The following is a 25,752-nucleotide window of genomic DNA, read 5'->3' as shown; positions in this document are numbered from 1 at the left end:
CCAAACTGGGATGGGGGGAGCAGGGGCAAATGAGCTGGTGCTAGTTTCATAAAATTTCAATCATATGTTTTCATTGTTGGAGTAGTTCCATAGCTGTTCCCGAGGCTTCTGTGTCATTAAAGCCAGTTGTAGTTTTTGTTTTGCTGATTTTCTGGTGCTTTGTTCCCTGTGCCTCTTTGAGGGGGAGAGGGACAGGTTCTCCCTTGTGGTTCCCAGGCTATAGAACTTCATGACTGATGGAACCTAGTAGTATGGCACACTTTCAGATATAGTAGCTTCAGGAAGCCACCGGGGCTCACCCAGAAATTGGCGTTTCATTACATTCAATGCCGATTTTTTATTTCTCTGTTTCAGATCATAGTGTAGTGTGTCCAGATCAAGAGGAACTTGTATATAGTGTGCGTGATCGGTCATATGCAGAAGTGATTGAACGAACATACAATTTTGCTTCCAAGCGACTACTGGAGCTGCTGATGAAAGAAAAGGACCTGATGGGCCGATTAAGGTTAGAGTTTTGTAGTTCATTTAGAGGAAACAAATTTTGTCACTGTCTTGATGAAGTAAAGAGTTTCAGTTCTAGAATCTGGTTACTAAATCCCACCATAAATAGAAAGTGAAACTAAAGTGATTCATCGCATCTGATATTACAGGAATATTTTTTCTGTGGGTAGCCCATTGTGGCTCCCTGAAGTTATACACTGAGATGGTTCCCATCTACCAGGTGGCATCAGCTGGTGAGTTGTTAGACCTATTGGGGATCAGGGCCAAAACATGGCCCCTTCACAGAGACGCAGGGGTGGTGACATCTTGCCACCTCACTGGGAAAGGCATCTAGAAATTCAGTGAGTCAAAACAAACCCCAGCTTGGTTCAAAAGAGACGAAAGCCTCTCAACCCACCTAATAAACTCCCCCCATGTAAACAAATGATCAAATCTCTCAAAACTAGCGTGAACTCGTTCACCCGACTTTCCCCGCTCATTTGCAGGGAGGGGCCTGACGGCTAAGTGGACAGCGCTTGGGATTCGTAGTCCTAATATTCCAGGTTCAATCCTTGGTGGAGGCAGAAACAAATGGGCAGTTTCTTTCACTCTGATGTGCCTGTTCACCTAGCAGTAAATAGGTTGCAGCCCGTAGCAGCTAGACAGCTGCTACAGCTGCTTCCTGGGGATGTGTAACTTAAAGGAGGCCTGCTCAAGGACCAGGCTGCAAGGAAGCTAAGCCCCAAAATCATCTCAAGATAACCTCAAGAAAGAGGCTCACCACCTTAAGAGGTGTGAGTAGTCAGTTCTTACGTTGATGCGTTCGAGGTAACACGACTGTATAGTGGTTCCTGGGTTGCCTCTGTCATGTAGTCCTCCACTGTACAGCTAAGTGTTTTGAGTTTTTGCATTTGGAGCTCTTCTTGTTCACTTTGGTGTAGTGCGAGTCTGGCTTTAAGAGTACACTACTTAGACCCTTTACAAGCTGTATGCTCCTATAGTTCCAGAGGCAGTGGCCACTTTCTTTGCTGCCTGACTTGTGTGTCGGCTGGCTGTGTAGGCCTAGTCTTTGGATTTGGTGTGAGCCTTCGCTCTCTTGTTTACCTCCCCCCCCCTTTCTCCTCTCTTTTCTTTCTTGAGGAGGTTGTATCTCAGTATCTTTTCTCTGTGGCTGCTGCTTGTCGGCCGATCTCAGACCACCATTGTTTTTGTGGGTCTCGTTCTCATCCTTATAGATGGTTAGGAAGGCTAGGGCATTGCTTGTTGTATTCTGGATTGCAAGTGCCTTCCCTGTCCAGTTCTTGTCCTGGTTCGCACCATGCTCGCTATCCATGGAAGGCTCTGGTTTCTTGTGGTTTGCACCGGCCCTTTTGCGATACGCCCCTTTAATGGTGCAAATTGTATACACTGTACAGGTATACAATTTTGGTATAACTGCCTGCACAGTGCACATCATATATAAATTTTAAAGTATCGCATAAGATTTAAAAGTCCCATGGCTACACAGAGTTCACATCAGCTTCGTCAGGGCTCTAGTAAACAGACGCCATTAAAAAAAAAATCCGGGCACCATTCCTGGGTGTGAAGTCCTCAGTACTGAGTAAGCAACCAAGGCTGGTGCATGCAGCATGAGCTAACAGCACTGCTGTTCAGCTTGACACCACAGCATCATCTAAGAGTGTCAAAATATATATGTAACTGGTATTATTTAGCAATGATAGTATGACAGAAGAGCCTGATTATGATGAAGACTGTGTACAGTGTTCAGATATCAGTGAACACAAAGCTGTTCAAGATGTTCACAGCACTAGCCACAGCACACTGCCATTGTTTGGTCCATCTAAAAATCTTGAAAAGACTTCTCATGTTTTTTTTACAAAATGAACTAGTGGGAAATTATTCATTTACAGGATTTAGTGACCAGGATTCTGACAAAGCAGCATTGTGGGGAGAATTTGTGATGTGCGTAGTATGGTGGGAGGAGGAGTTTTGCCTGAGTGAGGTGGGCTTTGTCAGCTGACTGTGTGCGTGGCGGCCGTTGTACTGGTCTCGCTATACCAGCTTAGTGGTTCGTTATGGTGAACACAAATGTAGATACAGTACCTTATATATAACGTGTGTGCATATAGTGCAATAACAGCAAAAACAGTATGGTGGGAGGAGGAATGTTGCCTAGTCAGGTGTTGGTGAAGGAAGGAGGGAGGTGGCATCTGTTAGCTGGTGTGTGGCAGTCAATCTTGTTGTTTGGACTCACCATACCAACTTAGTGGTTTGTTATGGCGAACAAAACATGCAGATACTTATACTGTATATAACATGCATGTATATAGTGTATTAACAGCAAAAATATTTGTTTATTTTTTATGAACATAATAATTGAATTACAAATATGCACACCATACTTATGAGTATAGCGATGGTTCACACATTTTATTATTTAAATATATCACACTACACAATAGTGGATAATATTACTGCAAAAAAAAGATAAAAAATCAATCGGAGACATTTAAATAATTAGGTAATAATATTTTTTGTGGCAACCTTCGCCTGACAGTTCGGGTGGAGCAGACCGCAGCGGGATGCATGCTCTGTCAACGCCCCAGTTTTGCCAGACTTCCGTCCCCAATTGCAGCCAAAATATGTCACCTACGATTTTGTTGTTATTTTTCTCATGATCAGGGAACACATTTTAACAATCTTAGTAGAAAGAAAAAATGTTATTTTTTTTTCTTGCGCCTAGTGGTGTTGCAGACGATCATTTCAAGCGCCTCTTAATCCTTAACACTTTTGCCCGGGCATGACGCAGCATTGCGTCATCCGTTTACAGGCGGTAATACCGGGGATGACGCAGCATTGCATCATCCACTTTAAATAATCGCCAAAAATCAGGTTTTTATCCGATTTTTTTGGGACTGGTTTTAAAATGTGCGCCGATGTCTTCCCATTTTCTTTGTTGAGCCTCGTGGCCCTCAGGTGACTTGGCACACGATGTCGGCCCACTCTTTTCGCTCCACTGTTGTGACCAATGTCGCCTCCCCTCACATCTCAAACATGTGAACATTTCGTCTATTTTCGGTGGCTATATTTCTTACTGCGGCTTTAGAAACTATCTACGCTTACTCCACGATGGATAGTGATCATGAACAAGGTCCTTCCAGGAAGAAAATTGTGAAAGAAAGGCTTGAAAAGGAAGGGAATTGGGAGTGTAGCTGGAAGGCGTCTGAGCGCTCACTCGCGGCTAATGCGTGGCCCGTTTTCAACTCGTCGGGGGTTGGAGCGTGACCAGGTTTTTTATTTTATATGCTAATGTTCCTCTAGAGAATTCTATTGCGAACCCATTGAGACCAAAATGAAAGACCTGGGACAAAAATAGAGGTGACCAGAGTGAAAATAGTGAAAACATTTTATCGCGTTTGCGCACTCCTGGGTAACTCATTCGCATTTTCTCTGTTTGCTGCGGGTAATTAGCCGGGCTTTTGGAGTTTATATGCATTTAGTGCTGTAGAGAATTCTATTGCGAACACAATGATACCAAATTTAATCTCGTAGGACGAGAATTAAGGTGACAAAGTTGAAGAGAGTATACACTTTTCAGAATTTACGCGCACTCCCGTGACACCCTGGGTCCCATATCGCACAGTTGGAGGGTGGCGCGCGGGGTACGCCAAAGTGTTAAGCTGCGCATGGCATATACAGTATATATATACGTCATGAGTAACATGTCTCACAGTGCCCATGGCGTATATATACGCCATAGGGTGCCAGGCACGATTCATATGACCCCCGGCTACACAGGGTTCACATTAGCTTCCTCAGGGCTCTTGTAAACAGACGCCATGTTTAAAAAAATATCGAGAGCAATATTCTCTGGTGTGAGGTGGGAACAACCAAAGCTGGTGCACGTAGCATGAGCTAACAGCATTGCTGTTCAGCTTGTGACCACAGCATCGCCTAAAAATGTCAAAATAAATACGTAACTGCTATTATTTAGCGATGACAGTATTACAGATAACCCCTGACTGTGATAAAAATGACCAGGATTTTGATAATAGCAGGATTGTTGTGGTAATTAGCGCTGTGGGAGGAGTAATGCTGAGGGACGGAGGGAGATAGCATCGTTTACTGACTGTGTGGTCACCTGTTATTGTCTGCATTCACCCTACCAGCTCAGTGGTTCTCTATGGTGAACACAAATGTAGATACTTATATATGTGTGTATTAGTGTAATAACAGCAAAAGGATTATGTTGGGAGAGCCATTTGGGTGACAGAGGTGGTGTCGTCTGCATGACTTTTCTAGCTGTGTAGAAGGTGGTCACTATGCTCTTTGGGCACCTTATAAGCTTAGGTGTACAGTTACGGTGCATACAACATATAGATACTTATATATAATTTGTGTATAGTGTAATAACACGGCAAACAGTACTGTTGGGGCAGAAAGTTTAGTGCATGTGATCTTGAATGAGTGAGGGAGGCAGCCGCCAGCTGACTGTGTGTAGCGACGACTCTTAGTGTCTGACCTAACTATATCAGCTTAGTTGAACAGTTGTAGTGAACAAAACATATAGATACTTATATGTAACGTCTGTAAATAGTGTAATACAGTAACACCACAAACGGTATTGTTGGGGAGAAAGTTTAGTGCATGTGACCTTGCATGAGTGAGCGAGGCAGCCGCCAGCTGACTGTGTGTAGCTATGTCTCTTAGTGCCTGAACTAACTATATCAGCTTAGTTGTACAGGTGTGTTGAACAAAACATGTAGATACTTATATATAACATCTGTATATAGTGAATAAAATAAAAAACAGGATGGTGGGAGGAGAAAGTGGACGAGTGAAGCGTTGAGGGAGTGGCAACGAGTGGCTGGCTGGTGTGTGGCGGTCACTCCTAGTTGCTTTTCGACTCATAATACCAACTTAGTAGTTCATTATGTTGAACAGAACCTGCAGATACTTATATATAACCTGTGTATAGAGTGTAATAACAGCAAAACTATTTGTTTATTGTTTTATGAACATAATAATTGAATCACTGATAAGCACACCATACTTTTGAGTATAGCGATGATTCACCCCTTATATTATATAAATCTATCACACTACAAACTATTGAATAATATTACTGCAAAAGCTAAGAAAAAATCAATCGGAGACATTGAAATAATTTGGTAATAATATCTTTGTGGCAACTTGCACCTTGTCAGCTTGGGTGACGGTGACCACCATTGACGACGGCTCTATCAACGCCCACATTTTGCCAGACTTCCTGGGCCTATTGCGGTCAAAATATGTCACCTACGATTTTTTTTTTATTTTTCCCATGCTCAGGGAACACAAATTAACATTTTTAGAAGACGAAATAATTTTTTTGATTTTTTTTTTGTCTTACGCACAGGGGTGTAAATCTCCTCAGGACCCCTTAGCAACAGAAGGGTTAAGGGTTAAATGAGAAGTGCTCATAGGTCATTGCTCCCTGTGCCTCTCAGAGGGGGCCAGGTTCTGGCTCATGGTCTCCGGCTGGCATAAGGACTCTGTGACCAATGACCTTAAACAAATATAGCACTATATCTGTTCGGATAGCTTCAGGAAGCCTCCGAGGCTCACCTAGAAACTGGTGTTTCATTATGTTCAATGCTAATGGTTTGACACCAGTAGTGGTTTGTTTTGACTCCCTGACTTTCTGGATGCCTTTCCTGTTGAGGTGGTGAAATATCACCACTCTTCACCTCTGTGAGGTGGACCTAAGAACGCCACGACAGCCGCGACTTCATAGATGGGAACCATTTCAGTGTATAGCACCAGGGAAAAAAAATTTACATTTCATCACATTGAATCATGTTTTTTTTTTTCAGATCTGTGAAACATTACTTCCTATTAGACCAAGGTGATTTTGTTGTCCAGTTAATGAGCTTATGTGAGGATGAGTTGAGTAAGAATATTGATGATGTTGTGCCCACAAGACTTGAATCACTGTTGGAGTTAGCACTACGAACATCAGCAGCCAATTCCGATCTATATAAAGATGACATTGAATGTGACCTACAACCTATAACCCTGATGAATCAAATGTTAAGGATTCTGAGGTTTGTTTACTTCCTAGTTTTGCTACAGTCTTCCCGGCTTGGTGCCCTGTTTTAATAATTACTTCCTGTTTTTTCTTTTATGCTGCAGTATAATTATATTTTCACTTATTCTTGATTTCTAAAAGTTACAGTATTAGCTGTAATTTTCCTTGGTTTTCAGATGGATTTTTGAATATAGGCTACTTGGTTGTTACTTTACACAATTCCTACTACACTAAGGCAAGATAAAGTCTAAAAATGGGGATTTTCTGTTTGGATCCTCGATGGCTCCCTGGAGCTATCGGGCTAATGTGTGATATATTATACCGGGGCATTAGTCTATGGAATTCGACCTACCAGGGAGCACGAGCCAGAACTTGGTCCCTTCAGAGAGGTTGCTGGGAGCAAAGGCCCTGGTAACCCCACCTCTGGTTGGGGTTTTTCCTTATCTGCCTTCGACCGGGGGTTAGGCACCCAGAAAGGTGGTAGGCATAACAAAACAAACTCCACTTGGTAAGAAAATAACAACTAAAACCGAAAAGAGACGTAGAACTCCCTCCGTAGAACTCCGCGCCGGCTACTCAGCCCTCCAGTTTGTTAGCTAATGTGGTCCGAGGCAGACATCTTCTCTGGCCTCGATTCCAAGGCAGTGTTATGCCTTCGGGGTGACCTCTGCAGCGTTTTTGGGTGTGGTGGCCAGGTTTTCCTCATCTGTGCCGGGGCTGCATGCACTTAGGGGCTACCTTCCCTAGGCATCCTGTGAATACTGCCCTTGCATGTTAGGGTTCCCTTCCCTGGTGCATTCGGGATAACCATTTCCATGGGGGTTCTTGCTGCTCGGCATTTACCCTGCATTTGAGGCAGCTGGGGTTTTCATGTCCCTTTTTTGGCCTTGGGTAGGGAGTTGTATCGTGCTGTTTGGGACATCAAGGTGTTGTGCTGCCTGCCTACTTACGCGGTGACCAATTCCTGTTTTCCTCTGGGGAGTGTACTTTTGCGGGGTTTTTCTTTTGGTTTGGTTTTTCTTGCCTGGTGTGAGTCTACCTGGTGTGGCTATAGTTCCACTTATATTATTTTGGTGGCCCTCTGCTAGGACCCCGTGATTGTACACGTCGCAGGGGTTTCAGTGTTGTGATCAACCCCCCTTGTAAGCTTTGGTTCTTAACCGATTAACAACACCTTCACGTAGCAGTCAGGCTACGGGCCATGGAAAACCCTGTTAGGGCTCGGTGGACCAATGGATGTGTCTTCCGAGTTTCAGCCCGCCTTGTGCAGATTCGAAGGTTGCTGTGTGTCCTTGCCTCAGGGTGACAGTCATCTCTTTCGCCTCCGTCATGCTGCCTGTTGGGTCAACGACACCTTTGACCCGGAGTCTTGCGAGTCGAGTTCTCTGCTTGTTCTCCAGTAGTATTCTGATAACATTACTGTTGGGGTACAGGCAGCATCCACGTTGCATGTTAGTTTAGGTTGCTGCAATGTGCTAAGTTGATTTCCCACCCAGATGCCCCACAGCTACCCCGCTCTGGTTATAGGGACCCGAATCTGGGGGCGTTAGTCGCTTCGACTTTGGTTCAGTCCGCGCTCCCTGGTCCTTCCCCTTCTTGTTCATCCTGCACCTCTGCCCCTGCTTCTGGCTCCCAAATGTCTAAGGGTTTTGGAGTTGGAGCAGGGGTTTAGTTGATAATGAGACTCGGGCAGCTTTGTGGGGGGGCAGCCCCCGAAGCGCCAAAGCTGGAGCTGGTTCTTCTTGCCGAGGCTTCTGGCTTCCACCAGGAGGCCCACTTCTTTTCAGCCTTTTCCCCGGACTCTGCCATTTATTCAGGGGTAGAGGCTATGGAGGACAGCTCCGCCTCGGTTCCGATTTGGGGGATCCCGGGGCTGGGGAGGAGTTGACCTTTGGGGCCTTGGGCCCCTTTTTTACCCCGCTTGGGTGTTAGTGCTCTCTTTGCGGGGCTTGTTTTTGCAGGGGGAGGGGTTTTCTTACTTCCCCTCCCCCTTCTCTGTACGAGTATGATTTGGGTTCGGGTCCAAGCTCCCTTGGATTCCTCAGCACCGTCCTTCCGGAGGTTTTCTGCCTCTCATATCTCACCTAAGGAGCTTCGGGAGGCTCTTGCTGCATACCTCCTGCAAGACCCGAATTCCGTCTCTGTTGTGGATCTGTCCTTCTTTGAGTTCGGTTCTTCCCAGTATTGGGTACGTTTGGGGTTACAGAGTCTCCCTGTCTGGCAGACTGCCCTTTCTTTTTGTTGGGGGCGTGGCATGGGTTCTGTTGGTCCCACATGCCTGAGTGGTGAGAAATGTCTACTGTTCTGCAGGTTTACCTGGGGGGGAGGGGGTTACTTTGAGTGCCTTAATGCATGCTTGTTCACCCCTATGCTTTTTTGGGGTGTTGGCCTTGTGCAGCTACACGTGCAGGTTCCTTCCCTTTCAGCATCCTTGGTTGTGGAGGATTTGCACGCCCGTGGGCATTTGGCTTCGGACTTGCGCTTCTTTTCCCTTCTCAAGCTGTTTTCTGCCTGGCTTGAGGAAGATGTGGAGATGTTGAGTTCTGGGCCTTCGTCTGATGTGCTGTTCTCGGCAGCTAGGGCGTCAGCCGCACTGTTGAGGCTGTTTGCGCCTTTCCTGAAGGAGGCGGTGCCTCTGTTCTTTCCTTCTCGCCTTGTGTGCTATCAGGCTATGCTTGCCCTCTTTTTGGAATCTGCTTGGGCCCTGGCTCTTAGGTTTTCATCTCCATTTTTTTCCGTTGCTGTTTGCAGAGGCTGCTTTCACGCAGTTTCTGCAGGCAGTTTCATCTAGTTGTCATCCTATATTGAACTTGTTGGTTCTCTGGGGCGGCCGTTCTCGGCCTTCTTGGAGGGGTTGTGCCAGGGCTCGGGTTTTCGCTGGTCGAGGTGGGCCATTGGTGCTAGCTTCTGAGCCGCTGTTCCCTTCAGAGCTGGCGTCTTGTGGTCGACCCGATGATCGCTCTGTTTGGCGGTTGGCTTCTCGTAAAGGGGTTGACCGCTTTTGTTGCATTCCTTTTGGCTTGCATCTGGCACCTCGCGTATTCACACGTCTTACCCGGAGTGTGGTGGCCCGTCTGCCTCTGCTAAGGGTTCGGGTCCTGGCCTACCTTGACGACTGGCTGGTGTGGGCTCCCAGTCAGTCCGCTTGTCTGCTCGCCAGGGATGTGGTTCTTTTCCAGCTCGCCGGGTTCAGGTTCCTGGTGAACTGGAGGAAGTCCCATCTGATTCTGTCCCAGGTTTGAACCTGGCTGGGTCTTGTTTGGTACTCTCAGACCGCTTCCATGTCTTTCCCTCCGGAGGCGTTGCTGCAGCTGTGGTCGTGCCTTCGTCTGTTATGGGGAGGGGGGGGGGTCCCTGGTCATTTGGCGGTTGCTCGAGCAGTGATGCTGGAGTTTAAACTTTGGTGTGCTGGTCTACCCGCTGGGTCAGGTTTGGCTTTATCGTCTGTTCTGGTTCCTTCGGGGACGCCCCTTCCCCTTGTCTCGCAATCGCTGGGTTCATCCTCCGGAAGGAAGGGGGCCTTGCGTCGGTTGCTGCGTCACTGTCTTCCTCTTTGGGGTTTCCGGAGTTCAGTATCTTAGCGCCTACCCGAGCCCTTGCTCGATGTGTCCACAGACACTTCGTCTCTCGGCTGGGGCTTTGTGACCAGTGCTCACCATGCCGGCCAAGGGCGATGGGGTCCGTCCTTCTGTCGGGCTCACAGAACTGTGCGGGAGTTCGCTTTGGAAGGTTCAGGTCGCTCAAGGTTCGACCATTCGGCTCCATTCGAACTGTTCTTTGGTGGTTCATTGCCTGAACTGAGGGGATTCGATGCAGTTCTTGCCTCTTTGGGGCTGGTCGCTTTGTGTGGCTCGTCTGCTGGCTTCTGGGTTTGGTCCTCTGTGCGGTTCATGTCAAGGGAGTGTTCATATCCAGGGAGTGTCCAACGTCCTTACGGATCGTCTGTCTCGGTTCAATTCCTCTGTCCATGGAATAGACAATTAACGCCAACTCCTTCCGTTGGCTCTGCCAGACGTACGAACTCCCGAATGTGAACCTCTTCGTGTCGGTGTGGTCTTGGCATCTCTTGATCCACGTTGCCCCCTTCCCCAACAGCAAGGCTGTCGCAGTGGGCGCCTTTCTGCAAGACTGGTCGAGGTTGAGTTACCTGTACCTCTTTCCCCAGGTTCAGCTGTTGCTTCAGGTTCTGGCTCGGTTGGAGTCCTATCATAGGAGAGTAGTCCTCATGGCCCCTTGGTGGCCGGCCCAGCCCTGGTTCCAGGCGCTGCTTGCTCGGTGTGTGACCCCTGGACATTTTCCACAGCTCTGCCTCTTCCAGCAGGTTGGACCGGTCCGGTACACGGTTGGTTCAGTCTTCTCCTCTGCTTTTCGCGTCTGGTCTTTTTGACTCCGGTTTATCACTATTTGTATGGTGATCAGGTGGCTTCGTTGATAGTGTCCCACCTGAGAGCCTCGTCTCGGCGACAGTATGAAGTATCCTGGTGTTTTTTCCGCCATTTTCTCTCTTCGTAGGTTGTCTTCTATATCAGATCGGGTTGTTTTGTCCTTTCTGTCCTGACTTTTTCAGGATCGTCATTTGATGCCTAATACTGTCGCCTCGTATTGTGCGCCTCGTATACTGTGCCTCGTATTCTGGAGTGTGCGGGGCTGATGAAGCTACTCCACCTTGCGTTCTGGATGGATGTCTCTTGTGCCCCATTCCATAAGCTTTCTTGTGCTTTGTTTCACCTCCGGCCTGCTCATGAGCCGCCAGAGTCATCCTGGTCCTTGGACAGAATGCTTTCCGATCTTTCCTCTTCTCAATTTGTGGTGGCCCCTTCGGTTCGTAATTGTTTTTCCAAGGCTCTTTTTCTGTTGGCATTGGCCTCTGGGGGGTTGGGTTGAGGAACTGCATGCTCTCCTTTGGTGCAGGGATTTCTGCTCTTTTGGTCCTGGGGGTAGGTTTGTTCGGTTGCAGCCTTCTCCTTCTTTTCTGGCGAAGAACAAGTCGGCTGCTTTGCAGGAGTGGTCCTTGGGTCATTGATGCTTAGTGGGTTAGGCCGGGGGATGCATCATGTGTTGTGTCCAGTTGCAGCTCTTTGAAGTTATCTGCGCGCTTTGGCTTTGATGGCTGGGGATGCGCTTTGGGTTGATCTGGTTTCCCTCATTTTCTGTTCCAGGGATTGGGTCTCCCAGGTCGTCTGCAGGGTTATTAAGTCTAACCAGCCTGCAGTCTATCCTCGTGCCCATGACGTTAGGAAAGTTTGCTGCTTTGGCTGCTGTTTTTGGCAACATGTCTTGGGCTGATATTTGAGTGCGGGGATTTTAGAGGTCGAACAGGGTCCTGACCGCCCCGTTATTTGGTTAATGTTCTTGCTCCTGGGTGTTCCTGTGTTGCTTTGGGTCACAGGTTGCAGCCAGTTGTCTCGACTTCACGTTGAGGAGTTTGTGGTGGCCACCTCCAGGGTAAGTCCCTCTTTTCCTTATCTTTGGTTATGTAGCACCAGGGAGCAGTAGGGGCTTCCCACAGAAAACCAGCATTGAATGTAATGAAGCACTATTTTCTGGGTAAGCCCTGAAGGCTCCCTGGCAACCCTCACTCTCTCCGGTCAACGTTTTTTTGGGTTGTTAGTTGCTTAGTTTCCGAACTGGAGGGCTGAGTATCAGGCACAGGGAGGAGAGAGGCTGCGCAGGGCTAGGAGAGGGCTGAGCGGATGAGCAGCGCTGCAGTGGAGTATGATGTTTGCTTGTTTCCTTGGGATTGGAGGAAGTTCTACCTCTCTCTTCAGTTTTAGTTGTTATTTTCTTACCATGGGGTTTTTTGTTTTGCTTACCTTTCTGGGTGTTTAACCCAGAAAGGTACCTGTCTTGTTTGCCTGTCTGGGTTGATGGCAGATAAGGAAAACCCCCCAACCACAGGGGAGGTTTTTCCAGGGCCACTGCTCCCTGCAAGCTCTCTGAAAGGGCCAGATTCTGGCTTGTGGTCCCTGGTTGGTCGAACTCCATAGATTGACCCGGTCTAATATATCACACATTAGCCCGATAGCTCCAGGGAGCTTCCGACGCTCACCCAGAAAATGGCGTATTATTACATTCATTTTTTTTTAACCTGCTTTTATTGTCCTTGGGAGAGCGGGGCTTGTCTAAGGGAACAACCAAATGGCCAACTTTTTAACAAGTGTTTCATCTGCACTTGATGCCCTGTTTTTCCTTTATCAGAATCTTTTTATTTATGTAGAAAATATGAGTAATTTTTTCTGCTGAATGGATTGTACTACACATATATTAAAAAAACCAGCGTTGAATGTAATGAAACACCATTTTTTTGGGTGAGACCCAGAGGCTCCTCGGAGCTATCCAGGCTGATATGCTAATGTCAGACTTTGGCATCAGTCATGTGTATGGAGCTCTTTGGGCCTACCAGGGACCAAGAGCCATAACCTGGGCCCCCTTAGAGAGGCACGAGGAGCAATGGCCTATAGAAACCCTTGTGTGATTGGAAGCATTCTATGTCTGCCATCGAATTGTTCAGGAACCCTGTATTCCACTTATGTCAGACCAATCCTGGAATATGCAGCTCCAGCCTGGAATCCATACCTAGTTAAACACAAGACAAAGTTAGAGAAGATTCAGCGGTATGCCACCAGACTCGTCCTAGAACTGAGAGGTATGAGCTACGAGGAAAGGTTAAAGGAGCTGAACTTCACATCCCTGGAAAACAGAAGAGTAAAGAGAGACATGATAACCACCTACAAAATTCTCAGGGGAATTGCCAGGGTGAACAAAGACAAACTCTTCAGCACGGGTGGAACACGAACAAGGGGACACAGGTGGAAACTTAGTACCCAGATGAGTCACAGAGACGTTAGAAAGAATTTTTTCAGTGTCAGAGTAGTTAATAAATGGAATGCACTAGGAAGTGGTGTGGTGGAGGCTGACTCCATACACAGTTTTAAATATAGGTATGATAGAGCCCAGTAGGCTCGAGAATGTGTAAGCCAGTTGATTGACGGTTGAGAGGCAGGACCAAAGAGACAAAGGTCAACTCGTGCAAGAACAACTAGGTGAGTATCTTAGTTCTGTTGCTGAGATAGTTCTGTTGCAAGTTCTGTTGGTCGAGTTCTTTTAAGGGATACCGGCCCTTTTGGACACGAAAGGGCCAGCGCCCCTTACGAGAACTCGAGCCTCGCACAGAGCAAACACCCTGCCGACCAGACGAAGGCAGTTCCAAAGGACGTGCCGGCCTTCGAAGCTGCCTGTAAATACTGCGCCACTGCAGAATTGGCAAACAGCAAGGGACAGAAAAGCAAAGACATCCTAAGAGCCAGGGCCCAGGCAGATTCCAGGGAGGAAGGAAGCACCTCCTGCCGACACGCGAGCCGGCAAACATAAAACAGCGACACCGCATCCCGTAAGATCGGCGCAAACAGTTTCAACAAGGCAGACGACGAACGAGCCGCCGAGCCGGACCGGACCCAGGAACGGCCCCAAGCGCCTCCACATCCTCCTCGAGTCAGTCCGAAGACAGCTCCAGGAGGGAAAAGAAACACAAGGCCAAAGCCAAGCGGCCCCGAGTGCACAAGTCCTCAGCAACCTGCGCAGCCGAAAGGGTAGGAACCTGCATGTGGAGCTGCACAATGCCAACATCCCGAGGAAGGGTAGGGGCAAACAAGCACTCATTGAGATGCTCAAACTTGGCCCCCCCCCCCCCCCCAGGAAAACCTGAACCACTGTCAATGCCTTGCGCCACTCAAGTGTGCGGGAACAACAGAAGGTATTCCATGCCTCCAGAGCAAGCACAGGACAGTCCACCAGCCATGACGACTCCGGAATCTCATAACGGATCCAGTAGGGAAACGAAGACCCTAGCCTGAATGAAGATGCATCTGTAAGAGAGGCATAATCCGGGTTGCACAGGAGGTAAGCCGCATAGGCTTCCCGCACCACATTAGGCGGGATGCAGGAAGGCGAAAACCTCTGGAAAGACAGAACTGATGCACCTGGGGGGGGGGGGGGACACAGAACCGAACCCGGGGTGGGGCAGACACTAAATCCAACTCGTATGCAAAGGTTGGAAAAGAAAATCCCACTCTTTGTAACAGTAGGGCCCACTCAGAGGGCAGAAAAACCCAGGTGGTGTCCAACGGGACCCAAGGCCCCAAAGACTGCCCCCTCCCCAGCCCCAGGATCCTTCACCCCAACTCGGTCAAATGCTGGAGAGGACACACAGTGGCCTCCTTACCAGAGCCTCAGATATTAACACCAAGTAAAGCATCCTGCACTTTCACAAACATGACATCATTTTTATTTGCCAACATTCAGGGTATAAAAACACACAAATCTAACAAAGTGCAATCCTTAGATGGCCTCCTACATGAGGCAAGTGCAGTGTTAGCAGCCCTAACAGAAACTCACACCAAGGACTACCATGATGGTGAAATATGGATCTCAGAGTACAATCTCTTCAGATGTGACAGGAAACACCGGCTACAGGGTGGGGTCAGCCTTCACATCAAAGACATACTCATCTGTACTGAGATGCTAAACACCACAAATGATATGGTCAAAGTGCTGATAATCAAAATAGAGATTTTAAATTTAGTTATTGTCCTTGTATATAAGTCCCCGGAGGCAAATCACCAGCAGTTTAAAGACCAACTAATGAAAATAGAACACTGCTTGGAAAACCTCACAAATCCAGCCCCGAACATCATTCTGCTTGGGGACTTCAAGCTACGGCACCTGAAATGGAAGAACCTAGCTAATACAGTTATATCAGAAAGAATACCAGGAAGTAGCCTAAATGAACAGGCACATGCAAATGACCTGCTACGGATGTGCAAATAGTAAAAAACCAGCAAATAGTAAAACCAACTAGGAAGGAGAACACGCTGGACCTAATTTTCACCAATAATGATGAATTGATCAGGAACATAATGATTACAAATACCTGTTACTCAGATCACAACTTAATTGAAGTTCTGACAAGCATGGGGAATAGCCCTTCAAAACCAGTCCCGATTCCTGGTGGTGGAGATATCAGCAAATTCATCTTCAATAATAAACAGATAAACTGGGAGCAAATAAACCAAGACTTCACAGAAATAAGCTGGGAAGAACAGCTAGAAAATGCAAACCTGAACCAGTGCCTGGAAAAAATAAGCCCAGTAGCACTAGAAATATGCTCAAACTGCATACCCCTAAGAAAAAAAGAGGAAGAGATACAGATTGGAACGAGAACGTCGTTCCCTCTATAGGCGAAGAAAACGAATCACCGAACAACTTGAGAGTCACACCCTATCTCAAGAACGGCAAAGAAAGTTAGGTAGAGAAATAGAAACAATTGAAGTAAAGCTACAAGAATCATACAAAACCCAGGAGAGCCAAAGAGAGCAAAAGGCCATCAGTGAAATAGAGACAAATCCGAAATACTTTTTCTCCTATGCAAAATCAAGATAAAAAAACACATCTAGTATTGGGCCCCTGCGAAAGGGAGATGGAACTTTCACTGATGACAACAAAGAAATGAAGGAGATACTAAGGAAGCAGTACGACTCTGTTTTCAGCGAGCCACTAAACACACTAAAGATGGAAACCCAAATGAATTTTTCATGGATATGATACCAACATCAAATCATATATCAGATGTCACGCTATCCCCACTGGATTTTCAAGAAGCCATAAACAGTATGCCTATGCACTCTGCACCAGGCCCTGATTCTTGGAACTCCATATTCATCAAGAACTGTAAAAAAACACTATCGCAAGCCCTTCACATTCTTTGGAGACAAAGTTTAGATACTGGCGTTATCCCTGACATACTAAAAACAGCAGAGATAGCACCACTCCATAAAGGAGGAAATAAGGCAGAGGCAAAATATTACAGACCGATAGCACTAACATCGCACATCATAAAAATCTTTGAGAGAGTGCTAAGAAGTAAGATCACAAAATACATGGAAATCACAGCATCTCCACAACCCCGGACAACATGGTTTCAGAACTCTTACCTGTCACAGTTGCTGGACCACTATGATATGGCATTATATGCCATTGAAGACAAACAAAACGCTGATGTAATTTACACAGATTTCGCAAAAGCCTTTGACAAATGTGACCATGGTGTTATTGCACATAAAATGCGTTCAAAAGGAATTACTGGAAAAATAGGCAGATGGATCTACAATTTCCTGACTAACAGAACCCAATGTGTAATAGTCAATGAAATAAAATCCGGTCCATCAACCTTGAAGAGCGCAGTCCCCCAGGGTACTGTGCTTGCTCCAGTACTGTACTTTTTCTCATCCTCATGTTGGACATAGACAAGGACACAATCTATAATACTGTATCATCCTTTGCAGATGACACTAGGATTTTCATCAGAGTAGACGACAACATAGAGGACACAGCAAACTTCCAATCAGACATAAATCAGGTCTTTCTATGGGCTACAGAAAATAATGTGGTGTTTAACGAAGATAAGTTCCAGCTCATGCTCTATGGAAAAAATTAAAATATAAAAACGGAAACCACATACAAAACTCAGTCAAATCATAACATAGAACGAAAAGGCAGTGTAAAGGATATGGGTGTACTCATGTTGGAAGACCTTACCTTCAAAGAGCACAATAAAGTAGCTATCACAACTGCAAGAAAAATGACAGGTTGGATAACAAGACCCTTTCAAACTGGAGATGCTATACCGATGGTGATACTTTTCAAGACGCTAGTGCTCTCTAGAGTGGAGTACTGCTGCACAATGACAGCCACTTTCAAAACTGGAGAAATTGCTGACCTGGAGAGCGTGTAGAGATCCTTTACTGCTAGAATCCACTCAGTAAAACATCTAAACTACTGGGACCGACTAAAGAGCCTAAATCTGTATTCTCTTGAGCGCAGGCGGGAGAGATACATAATTATTTACACATGGAAAATAGTAGAGGGGCTGGTCCCAAACCTGCACACAGAAATAACATCACATGAGACCAGGAGGCATGGCAGGATGTGCAGAATACCCCCTTTGAAAAGCAGAGGTGCAACAGCTACTCTGAGAGAGAACTCTATCAACATCAGAGGCCCGAGACTGTTCTTCATGCTTCCAACACACGTAAGGGACATAACTGCATAACTGACCCACCCCTCACAGTGTTCAAGAAAGAACTGGATAAGCACCTCTAAAGGATACCTGATCAACCAGGCTGTAATTCGTACATCAGCCTGCGAGCAGCCGCGTCCAACAGCCTGGTTGACCAGTCCAGCAACCAGGAGGCCTGGTCGACGACCGGGCCGCGAGGACGCTAAGCCTCGGAAGCACCTCAAGGTAAGGTAACCATATTACCTGGGGCCGAGTCATCTCCCAAAGCCCCACCTCAAAAGAAAATGCCAGTGCAGCCGTAAAAGCCGGTCGGAAGGGGGCCCACTGATCAGACCTAGAGGCTTCAGCGTTGAGAACGAACTCGAATGCCTCCATCGCCACACTGGAAGGGGCATACCCCGAGACTGCCCGTGTCTCAAAACCATGTAAACCCCTGCCCCGACTCCGAAACCCTCAGACGTTTCGGGACAGGAAGTAGGGGGGGGGGGGCAGACTGAACCACAGCAGGGAAAGGACGCAGGAGGGGGGGGGGTGCGGACAGATCCAAGGTCAAAGTGACCATCACCCCTAAGTCCAGGTCCCTATAAGCAAAACAGGGCATCCAGGTGAGCAACTAACCGAGCACGTTGCAACAACCTAAAGCGCACATGCAATGCCTGTGCTGCTTGTACCCCATAAGGTCATCATTGGACTGGGTAAACTGAGTCACCAGCAAGCAACAAAATTCGCAGGACTCTGGGTCGAAAATGTCATTGACCCAACAGGAAGCAAAACAGAGGCAAAAACAGTAAGTCACCCGGAGACAAGGGGACAGAGCAACCCTCGAACTCGCACAAAGCAAGGGGGGGACTCAGGGGTCACATCCATCGGACCCGCACACCCCCGTGGGGTTTCCCAGGGTCCTGAGACGGAACTCTCGCTCAGGCAGAGTACTGCTAACCGGCGCCCAAATCTACCAAACACTCTTAAGAGCTGAGCCCCCAGGACGTGTGCACTCGCGGGCACCTGGGGGGGTGGGGGTACCACCAGAAGAGAAAGCCGTACTCATTACTCGTACACATGGGGCAACAACCAAGGCAGACCCCCCCATCAGGGGGTCAAGGTAACCTTACTTTCAAAGGTTACCAGGAAAAAGAAAAAGAAAACCCCGCAAGAAGACAGCGCACCCAGGCGGAACAGAGCCGGCCACTATGAATGGTGAAAACAAGCTGCGCAGTACCCTGTGCCCCTTACCAGTGCAAACTGCCTCCTACCCTAAGGTAAACGAGGGAGACAAAACACCCAAGCACCCAAAGGGTGGCCAAAACCGATCAGTAAATGGCCTAGCAAAGGCAGAACCCAAGGAACTTGTGGAAGCCCCCAAGGGCAGTACTAACTGTGCACCTAGGGCAGGGAACCCTAGGCGCATGCAGCCCGAGTACTGAAGAAATTCTCCTGGCTTGTGCGCACCACCTAGAAGACAGCCACCACACACAAGGCACAATGCTGAAACTGTCCCCGGAGCCAGAGCACACGACCTCTGCCTATGACATTAGCCTCAAAACTGGGGTGTGGATTGCCGGCATGGGGGTCTGGGGCTCCCCCTTCCCCCTCCCGGGGAAGGGGGGAGCTGCGCAGACAGTGGCACGGCGATGTGTAACGTCATGCTCGTTTGCTCATTTCTGTTTGGAGAGTTCTGTCAGTCTAGTTTGGATTTTTGTAGCAATATTCATCAGAATAGGGGTTTGTTTTGGATGCTTACCTTTCTGGGTGCCTGACCCGGTCGATGGCAGACATAGAATGCTTCCAACCACATGGTGGTTTCTATAGGCCATTGCTCCTCATGCTTCTCTGAGGGGGCCAGGTTCTGGATTGTGGTCCCCGGTAGGTCCAAAGAACCCCATACACATGACTGATGCCAAAGTCTGACGTTACCATATCAGCCTGGATAGCTCCATGGAGCCAAAGGGGCTCCCCCCAGAAAATGTATTAAATAAAAATTAATTCAGTTATTTTTCATGTGCTGTATAGTTTTATAAATTTTTAATTACATGTAATTTGAAAAGTAATTTTTAAAAGTTCATTCCAGAAACAGCTCACAGTAATGTAATGATATACATTTGAATTATGAATTACATCATACAATCGATTTCTGAGGCTTTCAATTCTCACAACAGCATTGAGACAGAGGCTGAACGAGACTACTACCCACAGGAGGAGCGTCTGCAACTAACTGGACTTCAGGGGTTTTCACTTGGTTATCGGGTAACGTGGCCGGTGTCACTAGTACTGGATCGCAAAACTATAGCGTGCTACCAGATGATCTTCAGACATCTCTTTTATTGCAAACATGTGGAGAAATTGCTGTGCAGGTAACTAAAATAAGGAGAAAAAAAACAAATATAACCTGGATATGTTATTTGTTTAGTGTTGCATTCTATTTCTAGGAGGCCCCTGAATCTCCAAAGGAAAATCCAGCAGTGAAGGTAACATTCAGTAGCTTTCTGATGCTACAACCTGGTATGATCCCAAAAGCTTGGTCATTGCCAGGTTGTAGGACGATGAAGCCAAAGTGCTCTAAAGCAAGCACCTGCTTAGAAAAATGTGTACACCTTATGAAAACCATGCAAACAATCATTATTGTGGGGAGATTCCTGCTGTAATATGTTTACCTGCCAATAGATGAAGGTCTAGGCAACCTGGGGTCTTGGCCATCTGCCCCATGTGAGTCCCTGAAGCTATCTCACTGAGATGGCTCCGAAGTACTGTACTAGGTCAGCAATGGAATTTTGTTTGGCCTACTGGGGATACAAGCCAGAACCTAGTTCTCTCATAAAGGCTCAGAGAGCAGGTGACACTCTGTCACCTCACTGGGAAAGCATCTAGAAAGTCAGTAAACCCATATAGATCAACGCTGGGTTCAAAAAACCAAAGTCTTGAACTGCCAAATGAAATTACCAAACATTGTAAATATATGATGGAATCTCTTAAAACTACCACCAGCTTTATAACACTAACACCCTGCCAGTATGGAAGTGCCCGGAGCTCCTGGTCTCCCCCAGTTTTCTAGGCCAGTTGTGTCGCTCATGTGGCAGCCCTAAAATTCTGAGTGTTTTAACAGAAAATGAGGAGAATAAATGGGGAGGTAATCAGTAACAGCCAAAATAACTCTAGGTGAGTTATTTTGATCTTTTGTGATTGTAGATAGCACAGATTAACCAGACAGTGGTCTGTTTTGATTTGCCTACCTTTCTGGGTAATACATACTATAGATGTAAAGTGCTCATGGGCCATTGCTTCCTGTGCCTCTCTGAGGGGGGACCAGGTTCTTGCAAAATAATTCCTGGTAGGTAGAGCCGGCCGACTAGGGAGCCGGTCGGCCGAGCATACAGCACGCTGGACTTCTGATCCTGTGGTCCCGGGTTCGATCCCGGGTGCTGGCGAGAAACAATGGGCAGAATTTCTTTCACCCTATGCCCCTGTTACCTAGCGGTAAAATAGGTACCTGGGTGTTAGTCAGCTGTCACGGGCTGCTTCCTGGGGTTGGAGGCCTGGTCGAGGACCGGGCGCGGGGACACTAAAGCCCCGAAATCATCTCAAGATAACCTCAAGATAGCCCCATAAGTGCGATTTTATACTATGCATTACAGTCAGGAAATGTACTTATTACATTTTGTATTAAAGCGTACTGTCTATTCGGAGGATGGATTGCATGTGGACACCACTATAGGGTTCACAGGTCGTTAACTAGCTGTACAAGTCCTGCTATTTCTTGGCTTAGTGCCAGCCATCATTGGACTTTGTCCTGTGGGGACATTTGCTTGGTATTCTTCTTTGCTTTTAGTTAGCTTCATGAGCTTGTTTTCTGCCCAATTTGAGCCCATGTGCTCAGGACTACCTTTCCTATGTCCTCCCTAGTGCTGCCCATACACTGATAGTTCTCTTCTCTGGTATGTTCAGAAATTTGCTCTTTAGAAGCCAAACTACCAGAGTGGGGGGGCCCTTACCTTGGGTGTGTCAATGGTCTTTGCCCCTCTGTCTAGACCCTGGCTTGGGGTACACTGACAGTTCACAGCCATATTTACTAGGCTGTGTTGCTCTATGTAATTCCTACTGAGCAGCCCCAGTGCCTGGGTGTCTTGTTTCTTAGTCCTTCAGACCCTGGTAATACCCTGCCTTTGGGTATCCCCTTTGAATCCAATTTTGCCATGTGCAAGTTTGAGGGTTGTTCATAGTCTGTGCCATAGGGCAATGATCATTCTTTCTGCCACGGACATGTTACGTGTTGGGTTGGTGACTCCCATTATCCTGAGTCCTGTGTGATTTGTTTCCCCCCCCCCCATGTGGATCTTCTCTCAGACCCTCCTAGAGAAGTATAATCATGCTGCCGCCTTGCGGTTCAGTTTTCCCATCCTCAGCGTTTGCAGCTTTGTGCCCAGTTGGATGTCCTGGAGTTGGCCCGTCTTGTTTTTAGGGACCCGGAATTGGAGATGTTGGCAACTACATTCGTTGCATCAGCGTCACCTCTTCCTTCCCCTTCGAGTGTGATGTACTTACCTAGTTGTGCATTGCGGGGGTTGAGCTCTGGCTCTTTGGTCATTTGATGTGCCTGGCTTCCATTCTTCACACCATGCTTTCAGCTCCGAAACGTCTGAGGTTTTGGAATTGGGATTGGTTTTAACTCGGATGTGACTCGGCCTTCTCTAGTGATGGCTCCTTCAAAATCACGAGTGGAGGCAGTTGAGGCAGTTGAGCTACCTACTCCTGAAAATATTTCAGTGGGTTCCTTACTATCATCTGACTCTTTCTTCTGAGACCTCTCCTCATGACTGTGCATTTCTGTCCCACATGGTGAGCACGGACTCCAGCTTTGCCCTGAAGCATGTGTGTTTGGCTTCTGGGGCTTAGGTTAGTTGGATTGTAGTCCTTAGGTTCCCCTAGACCCAACTTAGTCCTTCTTCTCTTCTGATGAGGGCCTTTTGCTTCAGGATAAGAGGTTTTCCTACCCTCCTTGTATGATTTTGATCTTTCTGCACCTCACTCTAGGGTTCCTTTCTGCATACCACATGGTCTCTTACTTCATCCTTCCAGAGGCTTCCTTCATGGGTCCTCCCTTTGGTGGGTCCAGCAAATCTTTTTAAATACAGGTACTTCTGCACTACCCAGATTTAGCCCCTATGATGGACCCCTGCCTCTTTGAGTTTAGGTTGTCCTTGCTGTACTTGCTTTGTTACGAGCGAGCAGTGTTTCTGGCTAGTGGACAATCTCTTCTCTTCTGTTTCTCAGGGAGCCCCATCGGCTCCCTGAAGCTATCTATATTGATTAAGTGCCATACTACTTGGAGTCATCGGTCACTGAGTTCTTGTATCAGGAACCACAAGCCAGAACCTGACCTCCTCAGAAAGGTACAGGGAGCAATGGCCCAGAACACTTTACATGGGATAGTGCAACAGCCCACACCCCCAATAAGGGGAAGGGGGGGGGGGGGGTAGGGCCAGCTCCTTTTCCCTTCATTAGAGGAACCAGCCCAGGTGAGTTGGGCCACCACTAGTCATTTTTTGACTGATGTCATGCCTGGTGGTCTTCGGCTTGTCTGGCCACAGTTTCTTGTTTTTGTTGGTGTTTTGCCTTGTGAAGCTATTCCTGCACAGACTTGTGCACTGGCCAGAAGTTTAAGAGTACTGGAGCTGTATGTGCTCCTTCATCTTCCCTATCTGCTCCATAAGTACTGCCCTTGCGTGGCCTGGGTTATCTTCACTGGGAAGTTCGAGAATCACTGTATGTTAGAGGACTTCCTCACTTGTGGTAGTCTTTGCCCTTGGGGTGTGTCAGGGGCTTTTAGCTTTCCATCTTGCCCTGGGTAGGGGAGTGTTGTTGGCTGGTGGGGCACACTGCAGCTAGTGTTGCCGGCTCTTCAGATAGCTCGGGTGCACCCAGGTTTCTCCTGGGCTGCATGTTTGCTTCTGGAGGGTCCAGAGTTTTTTTAATTTCTCGTCTTTTTGCTAGCGCTTTTGTTCACTTATTTGGGTGGGGAAGTTCTGCCTTTTGCATTATTAGGCTAGCCTAGGGTGTGTGTGGGAGAGGTCCTCTGCTCCCAACGGGGCTTTCTGGCAGTTTTCTAGTAGTCAAGTTTACTGCATCAACAGGGGTTACCGTCATAACTGGCCCTAGTGTCAGCTACAATCACCTTACATGCTCATTCACCTTACAGGCCCTGGAAAACCCCTGCAGGCTCGGTTGTACTATGGATACCTCTTCTGAGCCCACACTTACCTTGTGTGAATTTGAGGGTTGGTCGTCGCCCCTGCCTCAGGGTGACGATTGTCCGTTCTGCCTCTGCCATGTTGCTTGTTGGGTCGGTGACACCTATGGCCCGGAATTGTGTGAGACTTGTTCCACTTTGTCTTGTAGGACATGTATGCCATATCCTTTCCTCATCTGATATTCCAAGGTATCAGATAGCGGTAGCGTTGCATAGACGTTTTTCTGTGTACCATCATGCCAGGTTATATGCCCGTTTGGAAGCCCCTGCTCTGACCTGCTTGGTTTTTAGCATTATAGTCCAGTAACAACGCAGCATTGTGTCGTCCGTTTAGTAGACGGACTTCCGGCAATGACGCAGCATTGTGTCGTCGGTGCGGCAACAGTAGCGGCGTCTTCGGAAAGGTCTTGCTGCGGTTTTGGACATTATATGCATATACTCCTGTAGGGAATTTCATTGTGAATACATTGATACCAAAATGGAAGACCTAGGACCAGAATTGAGGTAACAAAGCTGAAAAGAGTATACCCATTTTATTGCTCTTTATTAGCGCTCACTGGGGTAACGCTCCATCACTTTCTCTGTTTGCTGTGGGTGGTACACCGGGCCTTTGGACTTTATATTTGCATATACTCCTGTAGGGAATTCTATTGCGAACACAATGATACCAAAATGAAATACCTAGGACGAGAACTGAGATGTCCAAAGTGAAGAGTGTACACATTTTATTGCTCTTGCGCGCTCCCGGGTAACATGCACTCACTTTCTCACTGGGCTTTTGGGATTTATATGCATTTAGTTCTGTAGAGAATTCTATTGCGAACACAATGATACCAAATTGAAAATCCTAGGACGAGAATTGAGGTGACAAGTTGAAAAGAATGTACACTTTTCAGTATTACTGCGCTCTCTAATGTAATGAGAGGCACCTTGCGGTGGCGCAGCGCTCTCTTTCTGGTCCACTTTCATCTTGTTGGCGGGTGGAGCGCGCTGCGCCACCGCAAGGCGGTGGCAATTATCCACTCAATTTAACGGCCTCTTTTATACCGATCTGCCGGTAATAACGACCAGTTTGGGATACCGGTATTTAGAGCCTCATATAACGGTCTGGCGGTCGATATTACCGAAGGTCGGTATTGGGTTTGTTTTGGCATCAGGGGGTCTTCACATGGCAAGCAGGCCGCCTACCTCTATCGTCCCCTCCCTCACCCTCACTGAACCTCTCCCCCACTCCTGCTCTCCCCCATAGCCTCACTTCCTGCCTCACCCCCCCTTCCTTCCAAGACCATTCTGGGAAATGGCTCAGTAGACTGCCAGCCAGCCACAAACAGCCTGGAGAATCTCCATCTAATACAATAAAGCATTCATGAAACAAGTATTTTATAACTTTTTATTGTCCTAATAATATTACTAAACAAAATCTGCAACCAAAAAAATAAATGATGTTAATCCAGAATTTATTTAAGAAACATCTGGTTAACTGGGTGAAGTGTTAGGCTTAGCAGTGAGCCGGTCTCTTCCTCACCACCTCCCCACCCGCCCCCTCCCATACACCCATACACTCTCTCTCTCTGCTCAACTCAACACCCATCTCTCCCTCCCTCCCTCCCCTCCATCTCTCCCTCCCTCCCCTCCATCTCTCCCTCCCTCCCCTCCATCTCTCCCTCCCTTCCCTCCATCTCTCCCTCCCTCCCCTCCATCTCTCCCTCCCTCCCCTCCATCTCTCCCTCCCTCCCCTCCATCTCTCCCTCCCTCCCTCCTTCCATCCCTCCCCCCTTCCTTCCATCCCTCCCCCCTTCCTTCCATCCCTCCCTCCTTCCTTCCTTCCATCCCTCCCTCCTCCCTTTCATCCCTCCCTCCTTCCTTCCATCCCTCCCTCCTTCCATC

General features: G+C 47.6%; 1 protein-coding gene across 9 annotated transcripts in view; it reads left to right on the top strand.

Moving 5' to 3' along the window:
* Positions 1 to 25,752, top strand: part of LOC123762597 (gamma-tubulin complex component 2) — a 195,518-nt gene that overhangs the window by 72,202 nt on the left and 97,564 nt on the right. For all 9 annotated transcript variants that reach the window (XM_069299919.1, XM_045749240.2, XM_045749203.2 and 6 more), the window contains exons 11-13: positions 355 to 505; positions 6,336 to 6,566; positions 19,781 to 19,975. In XM_069299919.1, the coding sequence (XP_069156020.1) occupies positions 355 to 505; positions 6,336 to 6,566; positions 19,781 to 19,975 (577 nt within the window). The remainder of the gene's footprint in view (positions 1 to 354; positions 506 to 6,335; positions 6,567 to 19,780; positions 19,976 to 25,752) is intronic.

This window comes from Procambarus clarkii, chromosome 5, assembly GCF_040958095.1.
Source record: "Procambarus clarkii isolate CNS0578487 chromosome 5, FALCON_Pclarkii_2.0, whole genome shotgun sequence".
In the NCBI taxonomy this organism is placed as follows: Eukaryota; Metazoa; Arthropoda; class Malacostraca; order Decapoda; family Cambaridae; genus Procambarus; species Procambarus clarkii.
The sequence above is the reverse complement of the archived record's forward strand: the minus strand, read 5'-3'. Positions and strand labels throughout refer to the sequence as shown.